The 19481-nt window shown below is 37.7% G+C and overlaps 2 protein-coding genes and 1 pseudogene across 4 annotated transcripts in view; 2 read left to right on the top strand and 1 right to left on the bottom strand.

Annotated features, from left to right (window-relative positions):
- The first annotated feature begins 434 nt into the window (after positions 1 to 434).
- Positions 435 to 3564, top strand: LOC120007388 (annotated as a pseudogene).
- A 1045-nt stretch (positions 3565 to 4609) lies between these two features.
- Positions 4610 to 19481, top strand: part of LOC120007708 (probable serine/threonine-protein kinase PBL21) — a 45926-nt gene continuing 31054 nt past the window's right edge. Inside the window, exons 1-8 of one of the 3 annotated variants that reach the window (XM_038858103.1) lie at positions 4610 to 4760; positions 4887 to 4985; positions 5085 to 5159; positions 5276 to 5484; positions 5577 to 5724; positions 5822 to 5949; positions 6039 to 6174; positions 6327 to 6916. In XM_038858103.1, coding sequence (XP_038714031.1) covers positions 4889 to 4985; positions 5085 to 5159; positions 5276 to 5484; positions 5577 to 5724; positions 5822 to 5949; positions 6039 to 6174; positions 6327 to 6703 — 1170 coding nt within the window. In that variant the 5' untranslated portion in view covers positions 4610 to 4760; positions 4887 to 4888 and the 3' untranslated portion in view covers positions 6704 to 6916. Of the gene's footprint in view, positions 4761 to 4883; positions 4986 to 5084; positions 5160 to 5275; positions 5485 to 5576; positions 5725 to 5821; positions 5950 to 6038; positions 6175 to 6326; positions 6917 to 19481 lie in introns of those variants that run through there. The other 2 variants (XM_038858104.1, XM_038858105.1) reach the window with 2 other exon arrangements.
- Positions 9765 to 17552, bottom strand: LOC120007707 (xyloglucan galactosyltransferase MUR3-like). Its single transcript, XM_038858102.1, has 3 exons — positions 17398 to 17552; positions 10085 to 12051; positions 9765 to 9986 (listed from the first exon to the last, which is right to left on the bottom strand). The coding sequence occupies exon 2, from the start codon at positions 11835 to 11837 to the stop codon at positions 10086 to 10088; it is 1752 nt and encodes a 583-aa protein (XP_038714030.1). The 5' UTR covers positions 11838 to 12051; positions 17398 to 17552; the 3' UTR covers positions 9765 to 9986; position 10085.

Raw genomic sequence — 19481 nt, 5'->3', positions numbered from 1 at the left:
GTTCAAGTTGTCCGAGAAATTCCCATTTTTGTTAAGGGTATGGTGGTTAGGGTCATTTGTGGTTTGGTTGTGTACTTTGTATGTTGACGATGGGAGAGGATTTTTCATAGAAGGCTCAAAACATTTGTGTTCTCATGCCGTGGTCAACTTCGCCGCAACCCCAGCTCTGGCTTTCCTCTGTTTAATTGCAGTTAGAAGTACCAATGGCATACAAGTTTGTAGGAACTCTGACCTTCAAGAGCCATTGCTCCTCGAAGAAGAGACAGGGTGTCAGCTTCCTGGTCTACTTCATTTCCCCTTTCCACCACGGGGGAGTTGATACATCATGATCATGGGAACACCATTGGTATATCAGGGAATCGTAACAACTGCTGCAAAGACGAGGCGATACCTATGAAATGATTTTTGGAGACTCCTAACTGAAACGACTCACTATGAAGGCTAATAGTGGTGGCGAAATATCATTTCGAATATTGTGGATGAACCCCAAAGTTGAGTACTGCACCACATGAGCCTGGCATTTGGGAAACTACTAGAATTTTTGCCTGAGCTGGAATAGTGGTATCCTTTTGTTTCTTGTTGTGGGTTGTTCTTCGTGACTCTTGGTTAGATGTGGTCCTCTGGATGATTCAACTCCCGGTTTCTTATCAGATTGCTACGGAAAGAAGCTTTGGCATATGATAATTTTGTAGCAGTCAATGGAGAAATAAACTGGAACTATCGTTCTACTTTGAGGCCGTGGGTGCCGAGGTGCATATTTCTACGAAGTCAAAGTTAATCTTCCTCCTTTTTTTGTTGTAATTTCTTTTTTGGATTTAGACTTGTGGCTTCCAAGTCCCCACCTCCTCAAAACAGACAGGAATGTTTTCAAGACAAATAAATGTCTATTATAAGCTATACTCTTCTGTGAGTAAAACAATACTTACTTCGAGGCACTCCTGTAAGAATTTGTGAGGTGAGCTAGAGAAACTTCCATAAACTGATAAAAGGGAATTTGGAAACCTGAAACTTAAGCATAGAATAGCTTTCTTCACTTGGAACTTGGAAGGTGGTTGATATATGTTTGACCTGAATGGAGCTATCTTCCATGCCTTGGTTAGGTGTCTTCTTTAAGTTTTCAATCAATATTTTTTGTGTTAATATCTTTGTTAAAAAAAACATATTTTTCCATATCTTACCGACATATATATCCCAAAAATATGATACTGGGTTGATTGGCTTTGTCTTGTTTCATTTTTCTTTTCTGTTCAGATGGGAGCCTATATACTGCCACTCCAGTTGATCCTGTCTTCATTTTGTTGCCCATTTTTGAAGAAGCTGGAATGATAGTACAATCATCTTTCTTGTGTGATTATCCCCAATTCCCAATCAGGGGGGATCTGGAACCTGAATTCTTATTTTGTTTTCAATTTCTTAAACAATTATTTCAGTTTCACTGTCAAGAATTTTTTCCCTTTCAATCATGCGCCGTTGTTTGAATTGAAACATGGAAGACTAATGTGACTGGCTGACTGCCATATCTGACCATTAGTTTGAGATACATGAGCTAATATTTCATTGGAGTGTTGACAGAAAATTAGGAAATGAATGTCTGATAATGGATTTTCAGGTCTTCTCTTGTTGGTCATTTTGGGATGTACATCTATGACAGAAAACTTAATAAATGCTGCCATTTAGCAGAGTGCTATCCTTGCAGTATATGAACTTCATTCTTTTACTGGTAGTGACATACCTGTTATATGAATGCAAAAGGGGGACGACCATGCATGGAAAGTTCAGACAACTAGACGAGATTGTCTCCGTCAATGCCTATCCTGGATATTAGCAGATGTTCTCAATTGCGGAGAACTGTATGCAAGTGGTTTGCGAAATCAAAGGTTTCCTGCCATCTGTGTTGTTTTTGTTTCAAACTTTAGTTGCAACAATCAGTCTGTCAAATGCCTATTTATACACACGGCTCATAATTAGGACAAATGGTCTGCACCTATTTAAGTGGCTTGACTTCTTATTTTGGTCAGCAAACTTAAAAAAAAATCTTAATATCAGCATCATTTCTGGTTAAGAACTTTAAAGGGGGAACCTACATTTATAGTTACTCTTGGCAATTTAGCCGTTTGGCTGTTCAGACAGTTTAATGGAGATTCTTATCAGGTGAAGTTTGTCTGTGAAAGACTGAACCATGATATTAATATTGTTGTTAATTTTCTACTTTGCAAATGATGAGTTATGACAACTGGGTCATTGGATAATCTCTTACGTTTTCGGCAATATTATTTGACAGCTTCTGTTGTTTTTTTCCCTCCCTCTGACTAATGTTTTTTAAACCTTCTTCCCCCTACCTTTGTGTGCAGAAATTGGAATGTCAGAGTTCTACGAGCTTGATGATTCCAAGTTTTTTAAATTGGTTGTATTCCAAGGTCTCACTTAACCCATTGAAAACTGATGTTGATCTTTAGGATATACTTTTCAGTTTGTGGAAAAGAATAATCTTAGATTGAAGAAGTTGCTGGTTATGCTTAACTTATAACTTTACCCTGGCATGTTATTGTCCTGGAGCTAAGCGGCTCTCCAACATCGTGTTTACCCTAATAACTACTCAATCTTTCCTTTATGCAAATTGTTACAGCCATCTTTTGAACGAGAATGTAACTGCTGTTATTTTTCCTCTTTCTTTTTAGTGAGAACGCCTACTTGCGACATAACTTCAGATTTATTCAATTGCAGGTAATGCAAATAAAACAGACCCTAGCAACATTGGACAAGAACTGTGCTGCTTGAGACGAGAGAGACACACTCAAACTTTCAATGAGAAGCAATTTTTTATGTGTGCACTTGTTTGTGTATAGGCATAAAATAGCCAAGTGGTGAACCTTTTTGAGCTAAAAAGACAAGGGTCACTGCTACAGACCATACGATATGGTTTAACTTAATAATGGAACAGTTTTGAGTTGGAGAGGATAATGGTGATGAATTGTGGGTGTGGAAGGAGTCTGATTATGGATTGTGGGTGTGGCATTTTTGTGGGCAGGTGTAGTTGCCTCTATGTGCGCATGGCTGTACGTGAGAGGAGCAAGTAATCTTGTGAGGATCTGTGGCAACATCGATAAGCATGTCGGTTGCGTTGTTTGTTTGTCTTTCATCCCTCTAAGAACTTGATGTTAATGTTAGTTTCCATGTCAAGTTTGTCAAAAGTCACTTTTTGATTATTTTTTACAGTAATTTCATTTACCTATGTCAAATTGATGTGCTCTTAGCTAAATCACATCTTTATTTGGTGCAGTGGCTGACGCAGTTACAATATTGGGTGAGTACATGAAAGATGAGCCTTGGCTGAAGCTTTTATGCGGCCGTGTGAAGTATGTTCTCAAACTTTAAGAACCTCCAATTTCAAAGCAAAATTCTCTTTATGAAGGAATGTGACTTCAACTATTTATGCTTGTAATGGTCTCCTTTCGGATGGGATGCCCGACATGTCTAAGTTACTACATATGATTCTAGATTAAAAATACACGAGGTAACCGGAAAAGCACCAGATTTTGAAAGCTCTTTAACTGCTATGGAAGATAGGGGAGGGTCTTTGAGTCTCACAGGTACAAGTAGTTGTGCATGATAAACCCTTCCTAGAAACATATTGTTGGTTAATACTGGCACATTTTCTGCGAATAGGAAAAAAATAATGCATGGAATCAAAATACATTCTTCAGTTTTAAATTTTATAGTTATGCAATTTTCTAGTAACTGATTTCTTGATGTTGTTACGTCTATTTGAAGGAGGGGAGGGGTGGGGGTAAAGTGAAGAGTAGTGGAAAGCGAGGTAAAAAGGAAAAGGTAGAGACCGAGTCACAGAAAATCAAAGAAATGTTCAACAGGGCTTCACGTAGGAGAGGCTGAACATATATTGAAGTGGATATGTTGTTTCCTTATTGTGCTACTTTAACGGCAGCTGACAGGTGTGATTTCACAATGCTTGTGTTGTGAAATTTGTTGTTTAATTAATCAAGTCAGATCGGATTTCCTTTTGGCTTTATCTAATAGTGTAAAAACAATCTACTTATTTTCTGGTAAGTTTTCAGTGGCGTATTCTTTTGAAGCCGTTGGGTCATGATATCCTTGGCAGCTCTTTTCCTGTTTGGAGTTTGGACTATGGAATAGAGATGGGGTTATCAATAAATGGAACGTGTAACTTGGGTTGCATTTTGGTTGTGCTTTTTCTCAAGTTGAAATTCAGTTTTTTTCTTTTTCTTTTTCTTTTTCTCTGGTTGATTTGTTACTTTAAGTCCCAGACAAGTGTCATAGAGTTCTGGGCTGTCAAGGCATTAGGTAAGTCTTATGCGAAAGAAGTTTATTGCTTACTCTTTGCAAACAAGAGACGATTCACCCAATATCTCCAGTTGGTCCAAGTCCAACTCTCCTGTGCCAAGAAAAAGTAGTTAAAAGAGTTCTCTCCTCCCCTGGTGACATGACTGATAAATAAAAACAAGATTAAATTCAAAGATGCACTCGAAGTGCACCGTTTCAACAAGCTATGTTAATGTATATCACATGTGCCATTACAAAAGGCCGAGCCCGTAGAAAAAGCCCAATAACAATCTTCAATCTTTGACCTTGAGCCCATGACAAGATATAAACCCTTTACCAACCTCCATAAAATCCATATGCATCACGATCTAGGGCAACACATCTCGAACCAAATAGAAACTCGGTGCAGAGACGACTTGGAGAAGCGGAACTCGGTGCAGACTTGGAGAATCTACGACAAGGTTTGTCAATAATGACCTTATGGTTTGTATGATTTATTGGTTTTGCCCCGTTATTTTCTATTAAGATAGTATTCAGGCTTCTGATGGATTTTCTTTTTGTTACATCTATCCTTACCTAATTAGTAGCGATGGAATCGGTTAATGAAGGATCGATGGAATCGGTTAATGAAGCATCTCCGGAGGAACTCGATGGGAAGGAATTGGAGTTGTTCACCACTAACTTGCGTAAGGATAACTTTATTGACGTTGCCCAATTTTGCCAAGCGTACCAGTGTAGTCGATTGATGTATAATGATGGTTTTTTCTTTTGATTACATCTGTTAGGGTTTGATGCACTTTTCACATCACCTCCAGAGGTACCCGACTGGGAGCGATTCGTGAAGTTCGCCATTAACTTGGGTAAGGAGAATTTTGTCTACCTTACTCTTGCAAAGTGTACCGGTGGAATTGGGTAATGGATAATTAGGGTTTTCTTTTTGTTACATCTGTCATTCCCGAATTGGGGATGGAATCAGATAATGGATGCAGAGTTCCAGAAAAATTCAAATGGAATGACTTGAAGATGTTCACCAATAACTTCAGCGAGAAGAATTTTATTGACTGGACCCAATTTTGCAAAGTTTACCGTGGAAGAACTCTGCAGGGTCAAGAGGTGACGGTGAAAATTTGGGTTCCTCAAGATGTCTACACTACTGTCGGGCGTGAAAATGTTGTGAGATTGCAGGTATGCTTCTTAACATAACTTCCCGTCCCGTCGTTTGTGTATATATATATATATCCTATCTAGTTTATTTGTCTAATTTGCCGTCATTCCAGCAAGAAGTTATTTTCTTGAGCCGCATAAGGGATCATCCTTATTTGGTGAAGCTGATTGGGTATTGCTGTGATGATGATGATGATGATCATATTGGTGTTGTCTATGATCTTAATTCTGTGGACACATTGCACAAGCTCATCAAACAGGGTGATGCTACTTACTTTGATTTCCATTGCTTTAAAAAAAATTGGATTGTTACACAATCTCCCTCTTATTTTACTTACAATTCCTGCTTTATCTGCAGATTCTTTTACTTGGCAAACGAGGTTGAATGTCGCTCTTAAATTTGCATCTGTGATTGAGTTTTTACATTCCTATGAACCCAAGTACTTTGTTTGCAATATAGATGCTGCTCATGTAATGCTTGATCAGGTTGGATTTAGTTGTACATCTTTTATATGCTTTATTATTCTCGTCTTAATCAGTGGTGAATGGCTAATTATTCTTCTCTTTCTTTTTAGGATTCCAATCCTGTTCTATTTGACTTTGCTATGCTGGTGGGAGGGATTTTTGGTTATACCCCCCCTGACATCTCATGTAAGAGAAGGCCTTTATGTGGTTCTTTCGGCTATATTGATCCTCAATATTTTGATACAGGTGCATCACAATACTTATTAAATTATTTTTACAACCATTGCCATTATGTGGTTCTTACATGCCAAGAGCTTGGATCGGGTTCTGGAGGTTTCCTTCGGCTAATTTTCTGGGCGCTTAATTAATGCCTTTTGTTTTTTAATTCTATTTGATAGGTATCTACACAGAGTGGACAGATGTATTTGCATTTGGTGTGGTACTCCTTATGCTCATAAGCAAGAGGGTCTGGGACAGGGACAGCTCGATCGCCGCTTGGCAAGCCACAATGCAAGGGAAGGATAGAGGTCGTACAGTTCAGCAATGGGCACTAGAGAAGTACAGCCAACTAAGCAAGAGGTTTTGGTGTAAAAATTCGCTCGTGCATAAGAGCCTGAAGAGAGACCCGGGTTTTGATGCTAGTCGTGGAGTGAACGTCACTGAGCTTGCAATACGCTGTGTACAGAAGAAAAGGTATGGGCAGTGGCCGCCGCCTCCTAAAATAGCAGAAGTAGTTAGTATTTTGCGGTTATGGGCAGTGGCCGACGCCTCCTAAAATAGCAGTAGTTAGTATTTTGCAGTTAATGAGCAAGTGATGGTTTTGTTAGTGCAACAAATCCTAAAGAATTGCTGGTTTTTCAATGGAAATGATTTGTAATGAGGGATCTAGAGACTGGAGACCTTCCCTCTGTTATTCTGCTTTATCCTTTATATTCTCTGACCTGAATTAGGTTAAAAGCCTCTGATACTTAATTTCTCTTCCCTGGTAGTACTTGTTTCTTGATTTCTTAATCTGAATTTTTATTACATTTCATGCCTTTTTTTTAATTTCATTTAAGCCGCTCGATTTTTCATTTCATGTGATTATTGCCAAACTCTACCCTCCCACCTTATTTTCTGTCACATAGCATACCAACCATGCATAAATTCCCATAAACAGTTTTAAGGGGATGAATTGAATTCTTGCCCTTCTTGGCAAATCCCTCTCCATTTCTTGGGAACCGCAGGCGTTCCACTGTCATCGAAGCTTGGACTCTCTGGCCAAACTCCAGTGTCAAGTACTCCAATTATCGTTCCACGACCAAAACCAGACTTATACCAAGCCCCTGAACTTGTAGGGCTTAGTCCTAGGAATTTGTAGGAATAAGTTGTGTGAATTTGGAACAGCTGGTCAGGTCTAATTGCAATAACATCAGGCAACTTTTGCAAGAACTGGAGCTCAGTTTCAGACAACTGAGCTGCAAAACCTTCCATGGCAGAATGATAGGAGTATAAAAGACGAGAGGAAGGGTCATCATCTAAGGGAACGGCTTGTTCAAGAAATGAGAGATGCCACTGAGCCTTAGAAGTGAAGGAAGAACTGGTTACACCATGTGGGTGCAGCTGAACAATGTAAGTCTGAAGAGCACTTGCAGTGACATGGATGGTAACCAAGTACAAAAAACTGTAAAAGAACAGGTTTTTCATGATTGTCATGGCACTGTGAAGAGTCTATGAAACTGGGTTTTAGATTCTGAAGCATGAATTGGTGAAAGGAATGTGAGGGTATTTGAAGGGTTGAAGGAGAATTCAAAACTGGGTTGAGGAGCCATTTCAGGCTCTCTGAGAAGAATATGAAGCTCGTGAAACTGCAGAGCTCTGCATCACGAGTATCCTTTGCTCACATACAGAGGAGCTTCTATATATATATAATATATATTATACCCTCTGATTCACGAGAATTTCTGATCAAACTTTATTACCTATATGGACGTTAAGATTCAAAGCCTGCAAATGCAAAATCTTTGTTTCTCATTTGGGAATTAGGAGTCAAGAATATAATGAGATTTCTGCAATAAATGAGGTTTGTAGTGCATTTATGAGCACGCTCTATGTTTGTATTTTGTGGCTCCCTATCTCCCGTGCAGCTTGTGTATCTCTGCAGGTCTTAGTTTCTCATCATCACATGTGTAATAGAGTCATGAACAAGGGGAGAAAGTCAGAAATGCGTCTTTCAGTAATTTAATCTGTGTCAAACTGAGGGTGTATTTTCAGTAATTGAGTTTAGCAGACTCACCATTCATTTATGGGGCTCAAAGGCTTTGAAACGTTTGGCGGTCTTGACCCCATGGGCCCAAGTCTCATGGGTTGTCTGGCATTTTGCTCTATTTTTTTTCAGGCACCAAATATGGAAGAAGTACACCATTTTGAAGTCATGTTGAGGCTCCATGATACCTAGACTCGGGTATATGTGTCGAGTATGGGTACATATCTAAGTGTTGGATTTTAATTTGAAAATTGCTTGAACGCATTCCAAAAACTACGATACGGGTACACAATCACCGTCCAAAATTATGATACAGATATGTGGGTAGGCCATCTTATATGTGTTAGGAATACCATATAAAAATATCAATGTAATTTTGAAATGATTTTCTAATTTTTATCGAATGAAGTTTAATAATCTTATCAACCAATAACTTAAATAATTTTCTTATAAATTAATGAATATATAATAACGGTTGGAAGAATTGGGACAAAGGCTTAAATTGTCTCTCTAATTGAGTTTTCACATTTAATGAGTAGAATCACAAGGAAAAAAAAAAAAAAATGAAGTGTCCAAAAAAAAAAGTTTGAAGGAACTGACACGTATCCAATACCCACATCGAGCCGTGTCAACACCGGTATGGCGGAGTATATTGAAGAGTCCAAGTATATTAGTTGAGGCAGACAACAGAAAAAATTATGTTTTGCTTCAAAGTATCATATCAACAAAGAAGTTCACTATCACATATAAGTTGAAGCCAGTAAAACTAAAAGAAAAGGTACACCTGATTAGTTTCTCCCCCGCTGGCCATGAAAACTCCAGTACATCTGGTCTTTATGTGTATACACACTTCAGCGTATTTCTGGACCAAGTTCAGCAAATAAAACATGTATACATAAAGGAAATGATAGCAAGGATTCAAACAGTTCAAACATAACAGTTGTTGATGAATACAATGCCGGTATTCAAGTGAAGGAATCCGACTTCAATAGAATGTAGTCTTCAACCTGCTTCAAAATGTCAGTCAGCTGCCAATACACTTGACAGTGGACCTTGTTGTTAATTAAGGCTATACCATAGATTGCAGTTAGTGTCAATTGCCAGCAGAAGCTAGAAGTCTAGAACAGGATCCTGATTAAGGCAAAGCACGTATAGATGGTAAACTAAGCTTCTTGTTACAACTGTCATTGTTACCGATAAATGAACAGAGATGGCAAAAACATGAGGAAATCAACGCAAAAACATGAGGGAATCAAACCACAGGTCCACACATTATTTTTCTCCAGAGTTAGTAGCTTGCTAAACCAAATTCACACGAGTAAAATCACCCTTATGTATTGGAAGCAGTACAAGAATTATCATAACTTGAGCCACATTACATGCCAAGGAATTTTTCTTTTTTGGAGGTAAAGTGACATGGATGATTCGTCCTTTCTTATATGTCAGATTCTTCAACAAGTTAAATGCATGCTAGCTAACGCTAAAGATGGCTTTTTTCTGAGAAGGATGGTGACTAAGGCTTAGTTCCCCAATTTTTAACTTGAATAGAAGAAAAAAACTATGGTGCGTAGAAGAATTAACAGACTCGAAAGTCGAGAAACGGCTATTAATGCTCTATATTATTTCCCGTATCCATTTATTGAACAATAACATTAAGCAGAGGAAATGATGAATCTCAGCTAATATACACTACAAAGAATGGGTGACAAATAATCCATAATGCAAAAACTTCCAGAAAATTTCTATGAAACCATATCAGAAACAGGATGATATGCATCTGTGTTATGTTTTAAACATGGATCTGGGCGCCTGTCAAACTTGATGAAAGATCATACCTTCAATTGATCCTTCAACACAAGCAGTCTTTGTTTTGAACCACTATCTTCAACATCTATACTGCTATATTTCTTTTTCATTCATGACTTCTCTGCTCATTCTTCCAAGAATTTTTAGCAGCTTCCGCAGATGACTCACCAGAATCACCACTGCCATCTTTTGGTTTTGAGAAGAAAGGATCCCACTCATGACCTCCCACCTCTCGCTGTCCTTCATCTAGTAAGGCATACTTCCAACTGTTCTCCTCTACAAAATTGTCATATTCTGTGCGGCCTTCCATAATGTTCTTACGCAACCTTGTAACTTTGTCAATGACTGACTGTACAGCAACATCAAAAGCATCTTTAAGAGTCTCCAATTTTGAGCGAGGATCTGCATATATCAATCGCGGAATGAGATTAATAACCTGCTCCCTCATGATCTTCACCTGCTCTAGAGAAATTTGACTAAGCCTCTCCTCTATGCTGACATTTCTTTTAAGGATGTCATCCTCTGGAATAAACACTGAATATATACTGTAATTCTTTGGAAGATGCCAAGTGTACTGTGTATATGCTGACCCTGGATGGAAGAAGACAGGTATACAGCCTGCTAACATTGAGTCAAAAGCAGATCTCCGTGTGTACGAATCACCTTGTGGCTGTAAACAGAAAAGGGAGCTTTGAAACATCTGCATTATACTGCTTGGAGAATGACACTTACTCTCCCCAAAATCACATTCCAAGAGCTTTCCCACTTTTGAACTCTTGCACTGATCAATGATCTTCCCTCTAATAGATTTGGGGTTGTCAGGGCGTGGGGCACCAGCAAAAGAGAACAGCCATTTCCGCTCTAATTTCCGCATCCTGTCCTGCCAGATGAAGACATCAGAATCCCTTGCAGGATGGAAGTAAGTAGGATATGGAATGCCAAAATCATTGCCATTCCAGGGGCTGGACTCAACCACAAGCATTGACATATTCCTCCCAGCAGGTAGAAACAAAAGCTTGTTACCCCAGTCAGTCTCTTCATCTGAAAGTCTCCTAAAATCCCATGTTATCCGCCCTGCCACCAGAAAATGATCCCTGCCTCCCATGATATGCCACTCAGGCCTCTTCATGAGCCAATCAACCAAATCAAGTGAAGCAGCATCTCTGGTTGATATATTATGCCCCCAAAGATACCTAGCTATATCAAAACCCGCATAAAATGGCACAAATATAGCCGCAGCAATTGAGGAATCATTTGTCAGGCACTCATACTGCTTCATTCGATTGCTGAATATCACATCTACAGCAAACTGACTCGTGGCATACCATCCTGTATTGGAAAACACCCCTTCAACATTCTCCAGTGGAGGCCCCAACCCAGCATTGGTGGTAAAGTTACACATATTGGTCCAAAGACTCAAACTCTTGCACTTCTTGAGCATGTCTGCATTGAACCTCGGAGGCAGATCGTGCACATAAATGTACCTTCCTCCACAATGATCACTCTTATTCTCTCCAGTTTTCAAGGCTCTCATAAAAGGGTATTCCTCGGTTCTTTGCTTAACATTCTGGGAAGTCTTGGGAGGGTTCTTGCTCAATGGGGCAGGGATGGATTGAGTGAAAACATGACCAGGCTCCACTCCAGCAGGAGTAGTGGATTGGGTGTTAATGGACCTGGGACCTAATTTAAGAGATTCATCAAGGGCACTACCTCCTAGAACAACAAAATGGAAGTAGAACAACAAAATCCAGAAAAATGCAGACAACGCAGCCAAGAAGCAGAGGCGAGTATGCTGATTTTTGGCACTTCCCTTCTCCATCATCTCTGAAGGGATGCTCGCCGTCGGACGGCGTCTCATCAGATCGTTAATTTCAACAAATCATACAACCATGTCGTCGATTATAGAAACTAACGCACACCCAATTCAGTAAATCAAGTAAACAACAACACCAACAGCCAAACACCACCAATTGAACTGATTTAGCTTAAACCAAAGATGGAAAAAGGCCACACAGTTAAACCAGAATATCGAAACTATATGATTCAATCTACAACTTGAACAGTGTTTCTATTTATGATATAAATTCAAAGTGTAAATGCTTTAATAAGAAGAGATGAGTTGAGGAAGAAGGAGGTGAGGAAGAAGTAGACTGTAGGAGAGATAGACGAAAGTCTTTGCAATTCATATATTCAAAAGTGATGTACAAAGTCTCAATAAAAGGGAGCTGAGCCCAACGGATACAAGATGAGACAGCTAGAATAAACTAATACATTTGAAAATAATAACTATTAAAATACATGGGTTCAAAGGCTATGGGTCATATAATTAAAACAACTGATAAGTAAAGAGAAATAAGTCCAATTGTAAAGCCTGAGAAAGAAATGATCTTAAGCCCATATAACCAATCCAGTTGACACTTCTTCAAGACGAAGATGCTAACCTAGAATGACAGAAAGCATATGGCGAAGGAGATATCCTTTCACCGCCCCGCAAGCTGAAGTGGTTGATGAAACAGATTCAGCTTGGAGAGAAGATGTTGAAGGCGCTGAGTAGATAAGGGCTTTGTCAGAAGGTCTCCTAGCTGATCATCAGTCTTCAGGTGAGTCAGTTTTATTTTCCCTTGTTCCACTTTTTCTCTGATGAAATACAAGTCAAGTTCTATGTGTTTCGTGCATTCATGAAACACCGGATTTGTAGCGATGTGAATCGCTGCTTGATTGTCACAATGCAATCGCATGGGATAGTTGATGGGAATCTGAATTTCTTTGAGTAGATTAGCTATCCAGGTTAATTCACTGGTGACAGAGGCCATGGCCCTGTATTCAGCTTCGGCTGATGATCTTGAGACAGTTATTGGCTTCTTGGACTTCCAGGAAACCAAAGATTGGCCTAGCTTTATGCAAAAACCTGTAACAGACCTTCTTGTATCTGTACAAGCAGCCCAATCCGCATCACAGAAAGCTTCTATGTGCATAGGGTTAGTGCTAGGATAGAAAAGCCCTTTATTATCTGAACCTTTAAGATATTTGATGACTTCTATGCTGCATGTAAATGAGTGTCTGTTGGGGCTTGCATAAATTGACTGAGTGAATTAACAGTGTAGCTAATGTCAGCTCTGGTCAATGTGAGGTACATGAGCCTGCCTATTAACCTTCTATACTGAAGAGGATCCTCTAGACGGATACCTTTATCCTTGGCCAATTTGTTGTTAGTATCCATAGGAGTGTTGCTGATTTTAGCATGTGAATGACCTGTATCTTGAATTAAATCTGCAGTGTATTTCTTTTGACTTAAAACAAGACCAGATTTAGTATTTTGTATTTCTAAACCTAGAAAGTATTTAAGAGGTCCTAGGTCTTTTATTTTGAAACAATTCCCTAAGTAAATTTTAATTTTCTGTATGAGATCAATATCATTGCTTCCTAGAGCCATGTCATCTACGTAGAGTAATAACAAAACTACACTTGATCCACTGTAATAGTAAAACAAGGAGTAGTCTGCCTTACTTTGTTTGAAACCAAATTGTAAAAGTGCTTGCTGACATTTTGTATTCCATTGTCTAGAAGCCTGTTTTAGACCATATATAGACTTGTTTAGTTTACAAACTAACTTAGATTTATGTTTTTCATAACCTTGAGGGATTTTCATATAAACCTCTTCTTCCAAATCTCCATTAAGAAAAGCATTATGGACATCTAGATGTTGTGTAAACCAGTTATGCATGCTAACTAAAGCTAAGAAAAGCCTAACAGTGGTAATCTTGACTACTGGAGCAAAAGTCTCCTTGTAGTCAAAACCCTCACTTTGGCTAAAACCTTGAGCTACTAACCTAGCTTTATATCTTTCTAAGCTACCATATGCATTGTATTTAATTTTAAATATCCATTTTGAACCTATGGCTTTTCTCCCTAAGGGAAGGGGAACCAATTCCCAAGTATTGTTTGCTTTTAAGGCTTTTATTTCTAGGTTCATGGCATCACACCAATGCTTATGTTTGATGGCTTCAGTATAGCTTTTAGGCTCTCTGTGCATAGAAATAGATGCAATGAAATGATCATGAGATGTATGAGAATGTAATGCAATAGTGTTACATTCATAATATGTCAAATACGATGGCATTATTGTTATCCTACTAGGTCTAACACTTTTTGTGTCTTGATTTTTATGTGCTGTTGAATCTCCTTTAACTTGAGTTGAAGAGATTGGTGTTTCTGTTGGTGTGTGATAAGGAAATTCATCTTCATAAAATTTAACATCCCTTGAAATAAAAATGTCTTGACTATCCAGGTCTAACATTTTATATCCTTTCATCACCATAGGATATCCTAAGAAAACACAAGCTTTTGCTTTAGGGTGAAATTTTGAACTTAGAGGTCTATTATCCTTAGCTAAGCAATAACGACCAAAAGTTCTAAGTTGTGTGTAATCAACTGGTTTGTTGTATAGAATTTCATAAGGACATTTATTGTCTAGAATTCTACTAGGAAGTCTATTTATAAGAAAAACTGTTGTATGAATGCAGAATGACCAAAAAATGTCAAGAATGTTACCATGAAGTTTTAAAGTCCTAGCTGTATTAAGAATGTGTTGATGTTTTCTCTCCACTACCCCATTTTGCTGTGGAGTGTAGGGGCAACTTCTTTGATGTTGAATGCCTTGGCTAAGATAGAAATCTGACATATTAAATTCCAGTCCATTGTCTGATCTAATAGTCTTAATGATTGTGTTAAAATGTACCTTTATAAATGTTATAAATCCTTTAAGATACTCTCTGGTTTGGCCTTTATTGTTCAGAAGATATACCCAAGTCATCCTTGAATAATCATCCACTATAGTCAAGAAGTATTTGAAACCATCTACTGAAATTGTAGAATGTGGACCCCATATATCAACATGTATTAAATCAAAAGGTTTATCAGAAACTGTGTCACTAGTAGCAAAAGTCTTTCTCTTCATTTTCCCCAAAATACAATGTTTACAATCATCATTAGTGGTGTTTGGCACATTACATATCAAATTATGGATATTCTTAGATAGATGTCCTAATCTTTTGTGCCAAACACCTGATTTTACAACAGAACTAATGGAAGAATTCTGTCCTAGTTGCCCAAAAACATCCTTGCTGAGTAGATACAAGTCTCTATGCCTCATTCCCAAGCCAATCTTCTCCAAAGTGGCTATGTCCTGCATTTCACATTTTCCTTTTGTGAAAATCACAGAATATTGATCATCTTCAGTTAGCCTACTAACTGAAATTAGATTAAAACTAAATGAGGGAACACATAGGACTTGTTTAAGAATTATTCTATCTGATAATTTTACTAATCCTATGTGAGAAATAACATGTTTTTGTCCATTTGGCAAGTGCACAAATTGATGTTTAACAGGATGACATGATATGAACAATGATGCATGGCAAACAATGTGATCTGATACTCCACTGTCAATGAGCCATTTGTTAAGAAACTTATGTGCATAATATGTAAAGTTACCTGAGACAGAAGCTGCCTGAGATTGTTTGACAGTAGACTCATCTGAATATGTACCTTTGTTTTATAATAGGTTGATAATTTGGTGGTACTGATCTTCTGTGAATTCCATTGCCATTTTCTGTCCATTATCTTTTCCAACCTGATTGACTGATGACTTTGTAAAGTTGTGATTTTGGTTATTGTACCTTGGCTTCTTTGTGGGCTGATTGGGGAAGCCGTTCAGTTTGAAACACTTGTCTATTGTGTGGTTGGTGAGTTTGCAGTAGTTGCAAAACTGTGAATCTTTGTTGCCATGCTGAAACTTGCTAGTCCCTTATGCTTCTCTTTTGTTCTGATTGTTCTTGTAAAAAGGCTTTGAACCTCCATTATTTGAGCTTCCATTGTTGTTTGAGCCATTGAACTTGTTTACTACCATAATGAGTGCTTCTTGAGTAACAACAGGAGCCTTCTCAATCATCTTTTGTTTAGTTTCTTCTTGAGAAGCCATGTTATATGCTTGTGTAATGTCTGGGAAGGGCTCTTTGAGGATGATCTGACTGATAATTCCACTGTAGCTCTCATTCAAACCCATTAAAAACTGCATGACCTTTTCTTGATTCTTCTTGATGAGAACTGGTTTAAGAACTTCACACTTGCAGTTGCCACATTTGCAATGTGTCAAGCCTTCATATTCTTGCATTTCATCCCATAAACTCTTCAATTTGCTATAATAGTCATTGACTGACATAGAGAGTTGCTTCATATTTGAGATTTCTTTAGATATTTCAAAAACTCTCATGAGATTTGTCACAGAATACCTGTTCTTCAAATCTGTCCAGACCTCTGCTGCCGTTGTTTTCCAACCTAAAATATTTTGTTGAATATTAGGTACAACAGAGTTTGTGATCCATGTCTTGATGAGCCCATTGCATTGCTTCCATAGTGGAAAATTAGGATCATATTCAGCTGGTATAGGAAGAGTACCATCCACCATCCCAACCTTACTCCTAGCCTCCAAAGCATTTAAAAAATTTGAGCTCCATAGGTGGTAATTGCTTCCAGTCAGCTCCAGTGAGATGAGTTTATGAACAGAAAAATAATTAGGCAAACAAGCATAAGGATTTTGAAACAGGTTATGACTGTAATGGTGCACTGGTGCTGATGAAAGTAAATTATGTAAATTTGGATGTGATGAAATGTTTGGGTAAGTTGGAGGTGTAGGTAAAATAGGTTGTGACATGGTGAAAGGTGGATGTTGTGTAATTGTATCCTGAAACCAAGTTGCCTTGAGTTCCAGTGTTAATAGTTGAAGCATTAGTTGCTCTTAACAAGTCTGTTTGACTTATTGCAGGGATATAGGACGAAAGTGATGGACTTGCCATGGAGAAATTGTTGATCCCTGTAGTTGAAGAAATAATACCAGTTGACAATGTTGGTATTTCTGAAACCTCAGTGCGGATTCCTGAAGTTGTTTGAGCAACGCCTGAAGCTGTTGCCCCTGTGCTTGACGGATCAAGCTCCGATACCATGATATAAATTCAAAGTATAAATGCTTTAATCAGAAGAGATGAGTTGAGGAAGAAGAAGGTGAGGAAGAAGAAGACTGTAGGAGAGATAGACGAAAGTCTTTGTAATTCATATATTCAAAAGTGATGTACAACATACTACAAGTCTCAATAAAAGGAGCTGAGCCCAACGAATACAAGATGGGACAGCTAGAATAAACTAATACATTTGAAAATAATAACTATTAAAATACATGGGTCCAAAGGTTATGGGCCATATAATTAAAACAACTGATAAGTAAAGAGAAATAAGCCCAATTGTAAAGCCTGAGAAAGAAATGATCTCAAGCCCATATAACCAATCCAGTTGACACTTCTTCAAGACAAAGATGCAGACCTAGAATGACAGAAAGCATATGGCGAAGGAGATATCCTTTCAATTTAGGAGCTCGAATCAGCACGAATCACAAGGAACCGCTGAGTTCGCTCGATCTGTAACTGAATTTGTTGAGCACAATAGGATTACTCAAGAAAACCAGATTTCAATCAACAACAAAGACCATATATAGAAAGAGTGAATGAAAGGACTGACGGGGAAAGCAAGCCAATAGATTCAATCTGCAGAGAAAAATGGAGGAGATGAAACGAGTGAGAAATTTTGAGCTAGAAGACAGAGAGCAGTATAGAGTTATATTATATGGGGATTGGAGAGGGACGAAATGAGGCGCACGTTAGCAGGGGATGCGCTGGGTTGTTTCATTGTCGGTAGCCTTTGAGATTGCACCACGTACGAAGGATGGCTTAGACGCATTTGCTCAAGACGGTGATGGCCTCCTTAAATTATTATATGTTAACAGCATAAACATAAACGACGTCACTTTGATGTTAATATTTCTAGATGTGGACGTAGAGAACATACATATGCGCCTGGTATAAATCCATGTTTAGCCGCCTTAAAGTGGACTTTAGTCAGGGTCTTGATGATCGGGTTGTATAGAAAATTAATGCATGCAACCACGTTAGAGGAGTCAGTTACATGAGGCCACATGTATTTTTTTGTGGAGTAAAGCGAAACAGAGAAATACATATGCATGCATCGTATTAGTATATGTATTTCTGCAATTGACTCTTTTTTTAAGGTTATCTCTTATTATATATTCCAATATTAATTAGGTGACAGATATATAGCATATAATATATGTTTGGTTATTTAATATTTATTTTACCTAATTTTCAATGACTAAATAATGGTATCCTTGTAGCGATCACATACCATTAATGATTTATTTTACATAAATTAAAATTTTATTCTTTTAAAATTAATATTTGCACACACATTATGTATTCCGCTTTTATTATCTATGGTAAAATCTTCAATCAACCTAAAAAGGGAAAACTGTGATGTACCGATCAAAAACTAATTAAAGGAATGACATCTATACATTTGCATTAACGTTAGAATCACAACGTGGATATATCACTGAGCTTGTTGTTTTACTTATAAAGATTAAGAATTTTGTCATGGAGCGGGTGTGACAATTGTCGAGCCATCTTTCCCAATAACATTACCATTATAAAAATGTACTTATATCCTTGTGAAAATCAAATTTTGGTCGTGGATGGATGTGCCCTGATACACAATTGTCAAACCACCCTCCCAAATATTATTCACACTTGCAAAACATACTTGATATTGCTACATCTGCTCCATGGTATATAATTATAGTGACAACCTACATATTATATAGCAACATATCCAAAGTATTTATTTAATGAGATCATGCACTGTTAGTGGCTAGTTCGGAATAAGAACTTTGATTTACATGATTGATATGTTATATTGCTTGTTTCGGATGGTATGCACCCTTTTCCAATTTTGTTCTCCCTCATCCACACACGTTCTTTCACTTCCGTGGACGGTTATCGATCCGAAGTCAATTATGATTGGATGGTAGGCCTATAAAATTAATTTAAAACCAATTACTAATACTAACAAATCAACATCATAAGTGAAAATTTGTGTGTATTAATGTGTGTTATTTTTACTTGTGTGATCATAATGTTTTTTTGCTTTAAATCTTCATTGATGAAGTCAAATCGATGTATTACTGAAAGTTTCTCTACGTTCCTTTTATGACTTTGAGAACATTTTATCATTTCATAGTATCAACATCTGTAAGGTTTCTCAAATATAGTTGTAAGAGTTAATAATGATTTATTTTTCATAGTTAAAAGAATTGCTTACCATTTGTAAGTTTTTGATAGAAATAGTGTAGATCAAGTAGGTCATATACTAGGTAGAGGTTTCTTGTATTGTTTTCAGACTATCATATCCTAGAAGGCATATTATAATCATATCCTATGAGGCATATTATATGAGGAGACTGCATCTATGGTAGATCAAGGCTATCAATCTCAACCTGTAACATATTCACTATGTACCAGTTGGATTATTAATATATATTCAACAATCTTCCCATATCTTGGGATTATAGAAACATATGTAATATTTGTACAAACATATA

The sequence above is a fragment of the Tripterygium wilfordii genome, chromosome 10 (genome assembly GCF_013401445.1).
Source record: "Tripterygium wilfordii isolate XIE 37 chromosome 10, ASM1340144v1, whole genome shotgun sequence".
Classification (NCBI taxonomy): Eukaryota; Viridiplantae; Streptophyta; class Magnoliopsida; order Celastrales; family Celastraceae; genus Tripterygium; species Tripterygium wilfordii.
This window is presented reverse-complemented; position numbering and strand designations above follow the sequence as displayed.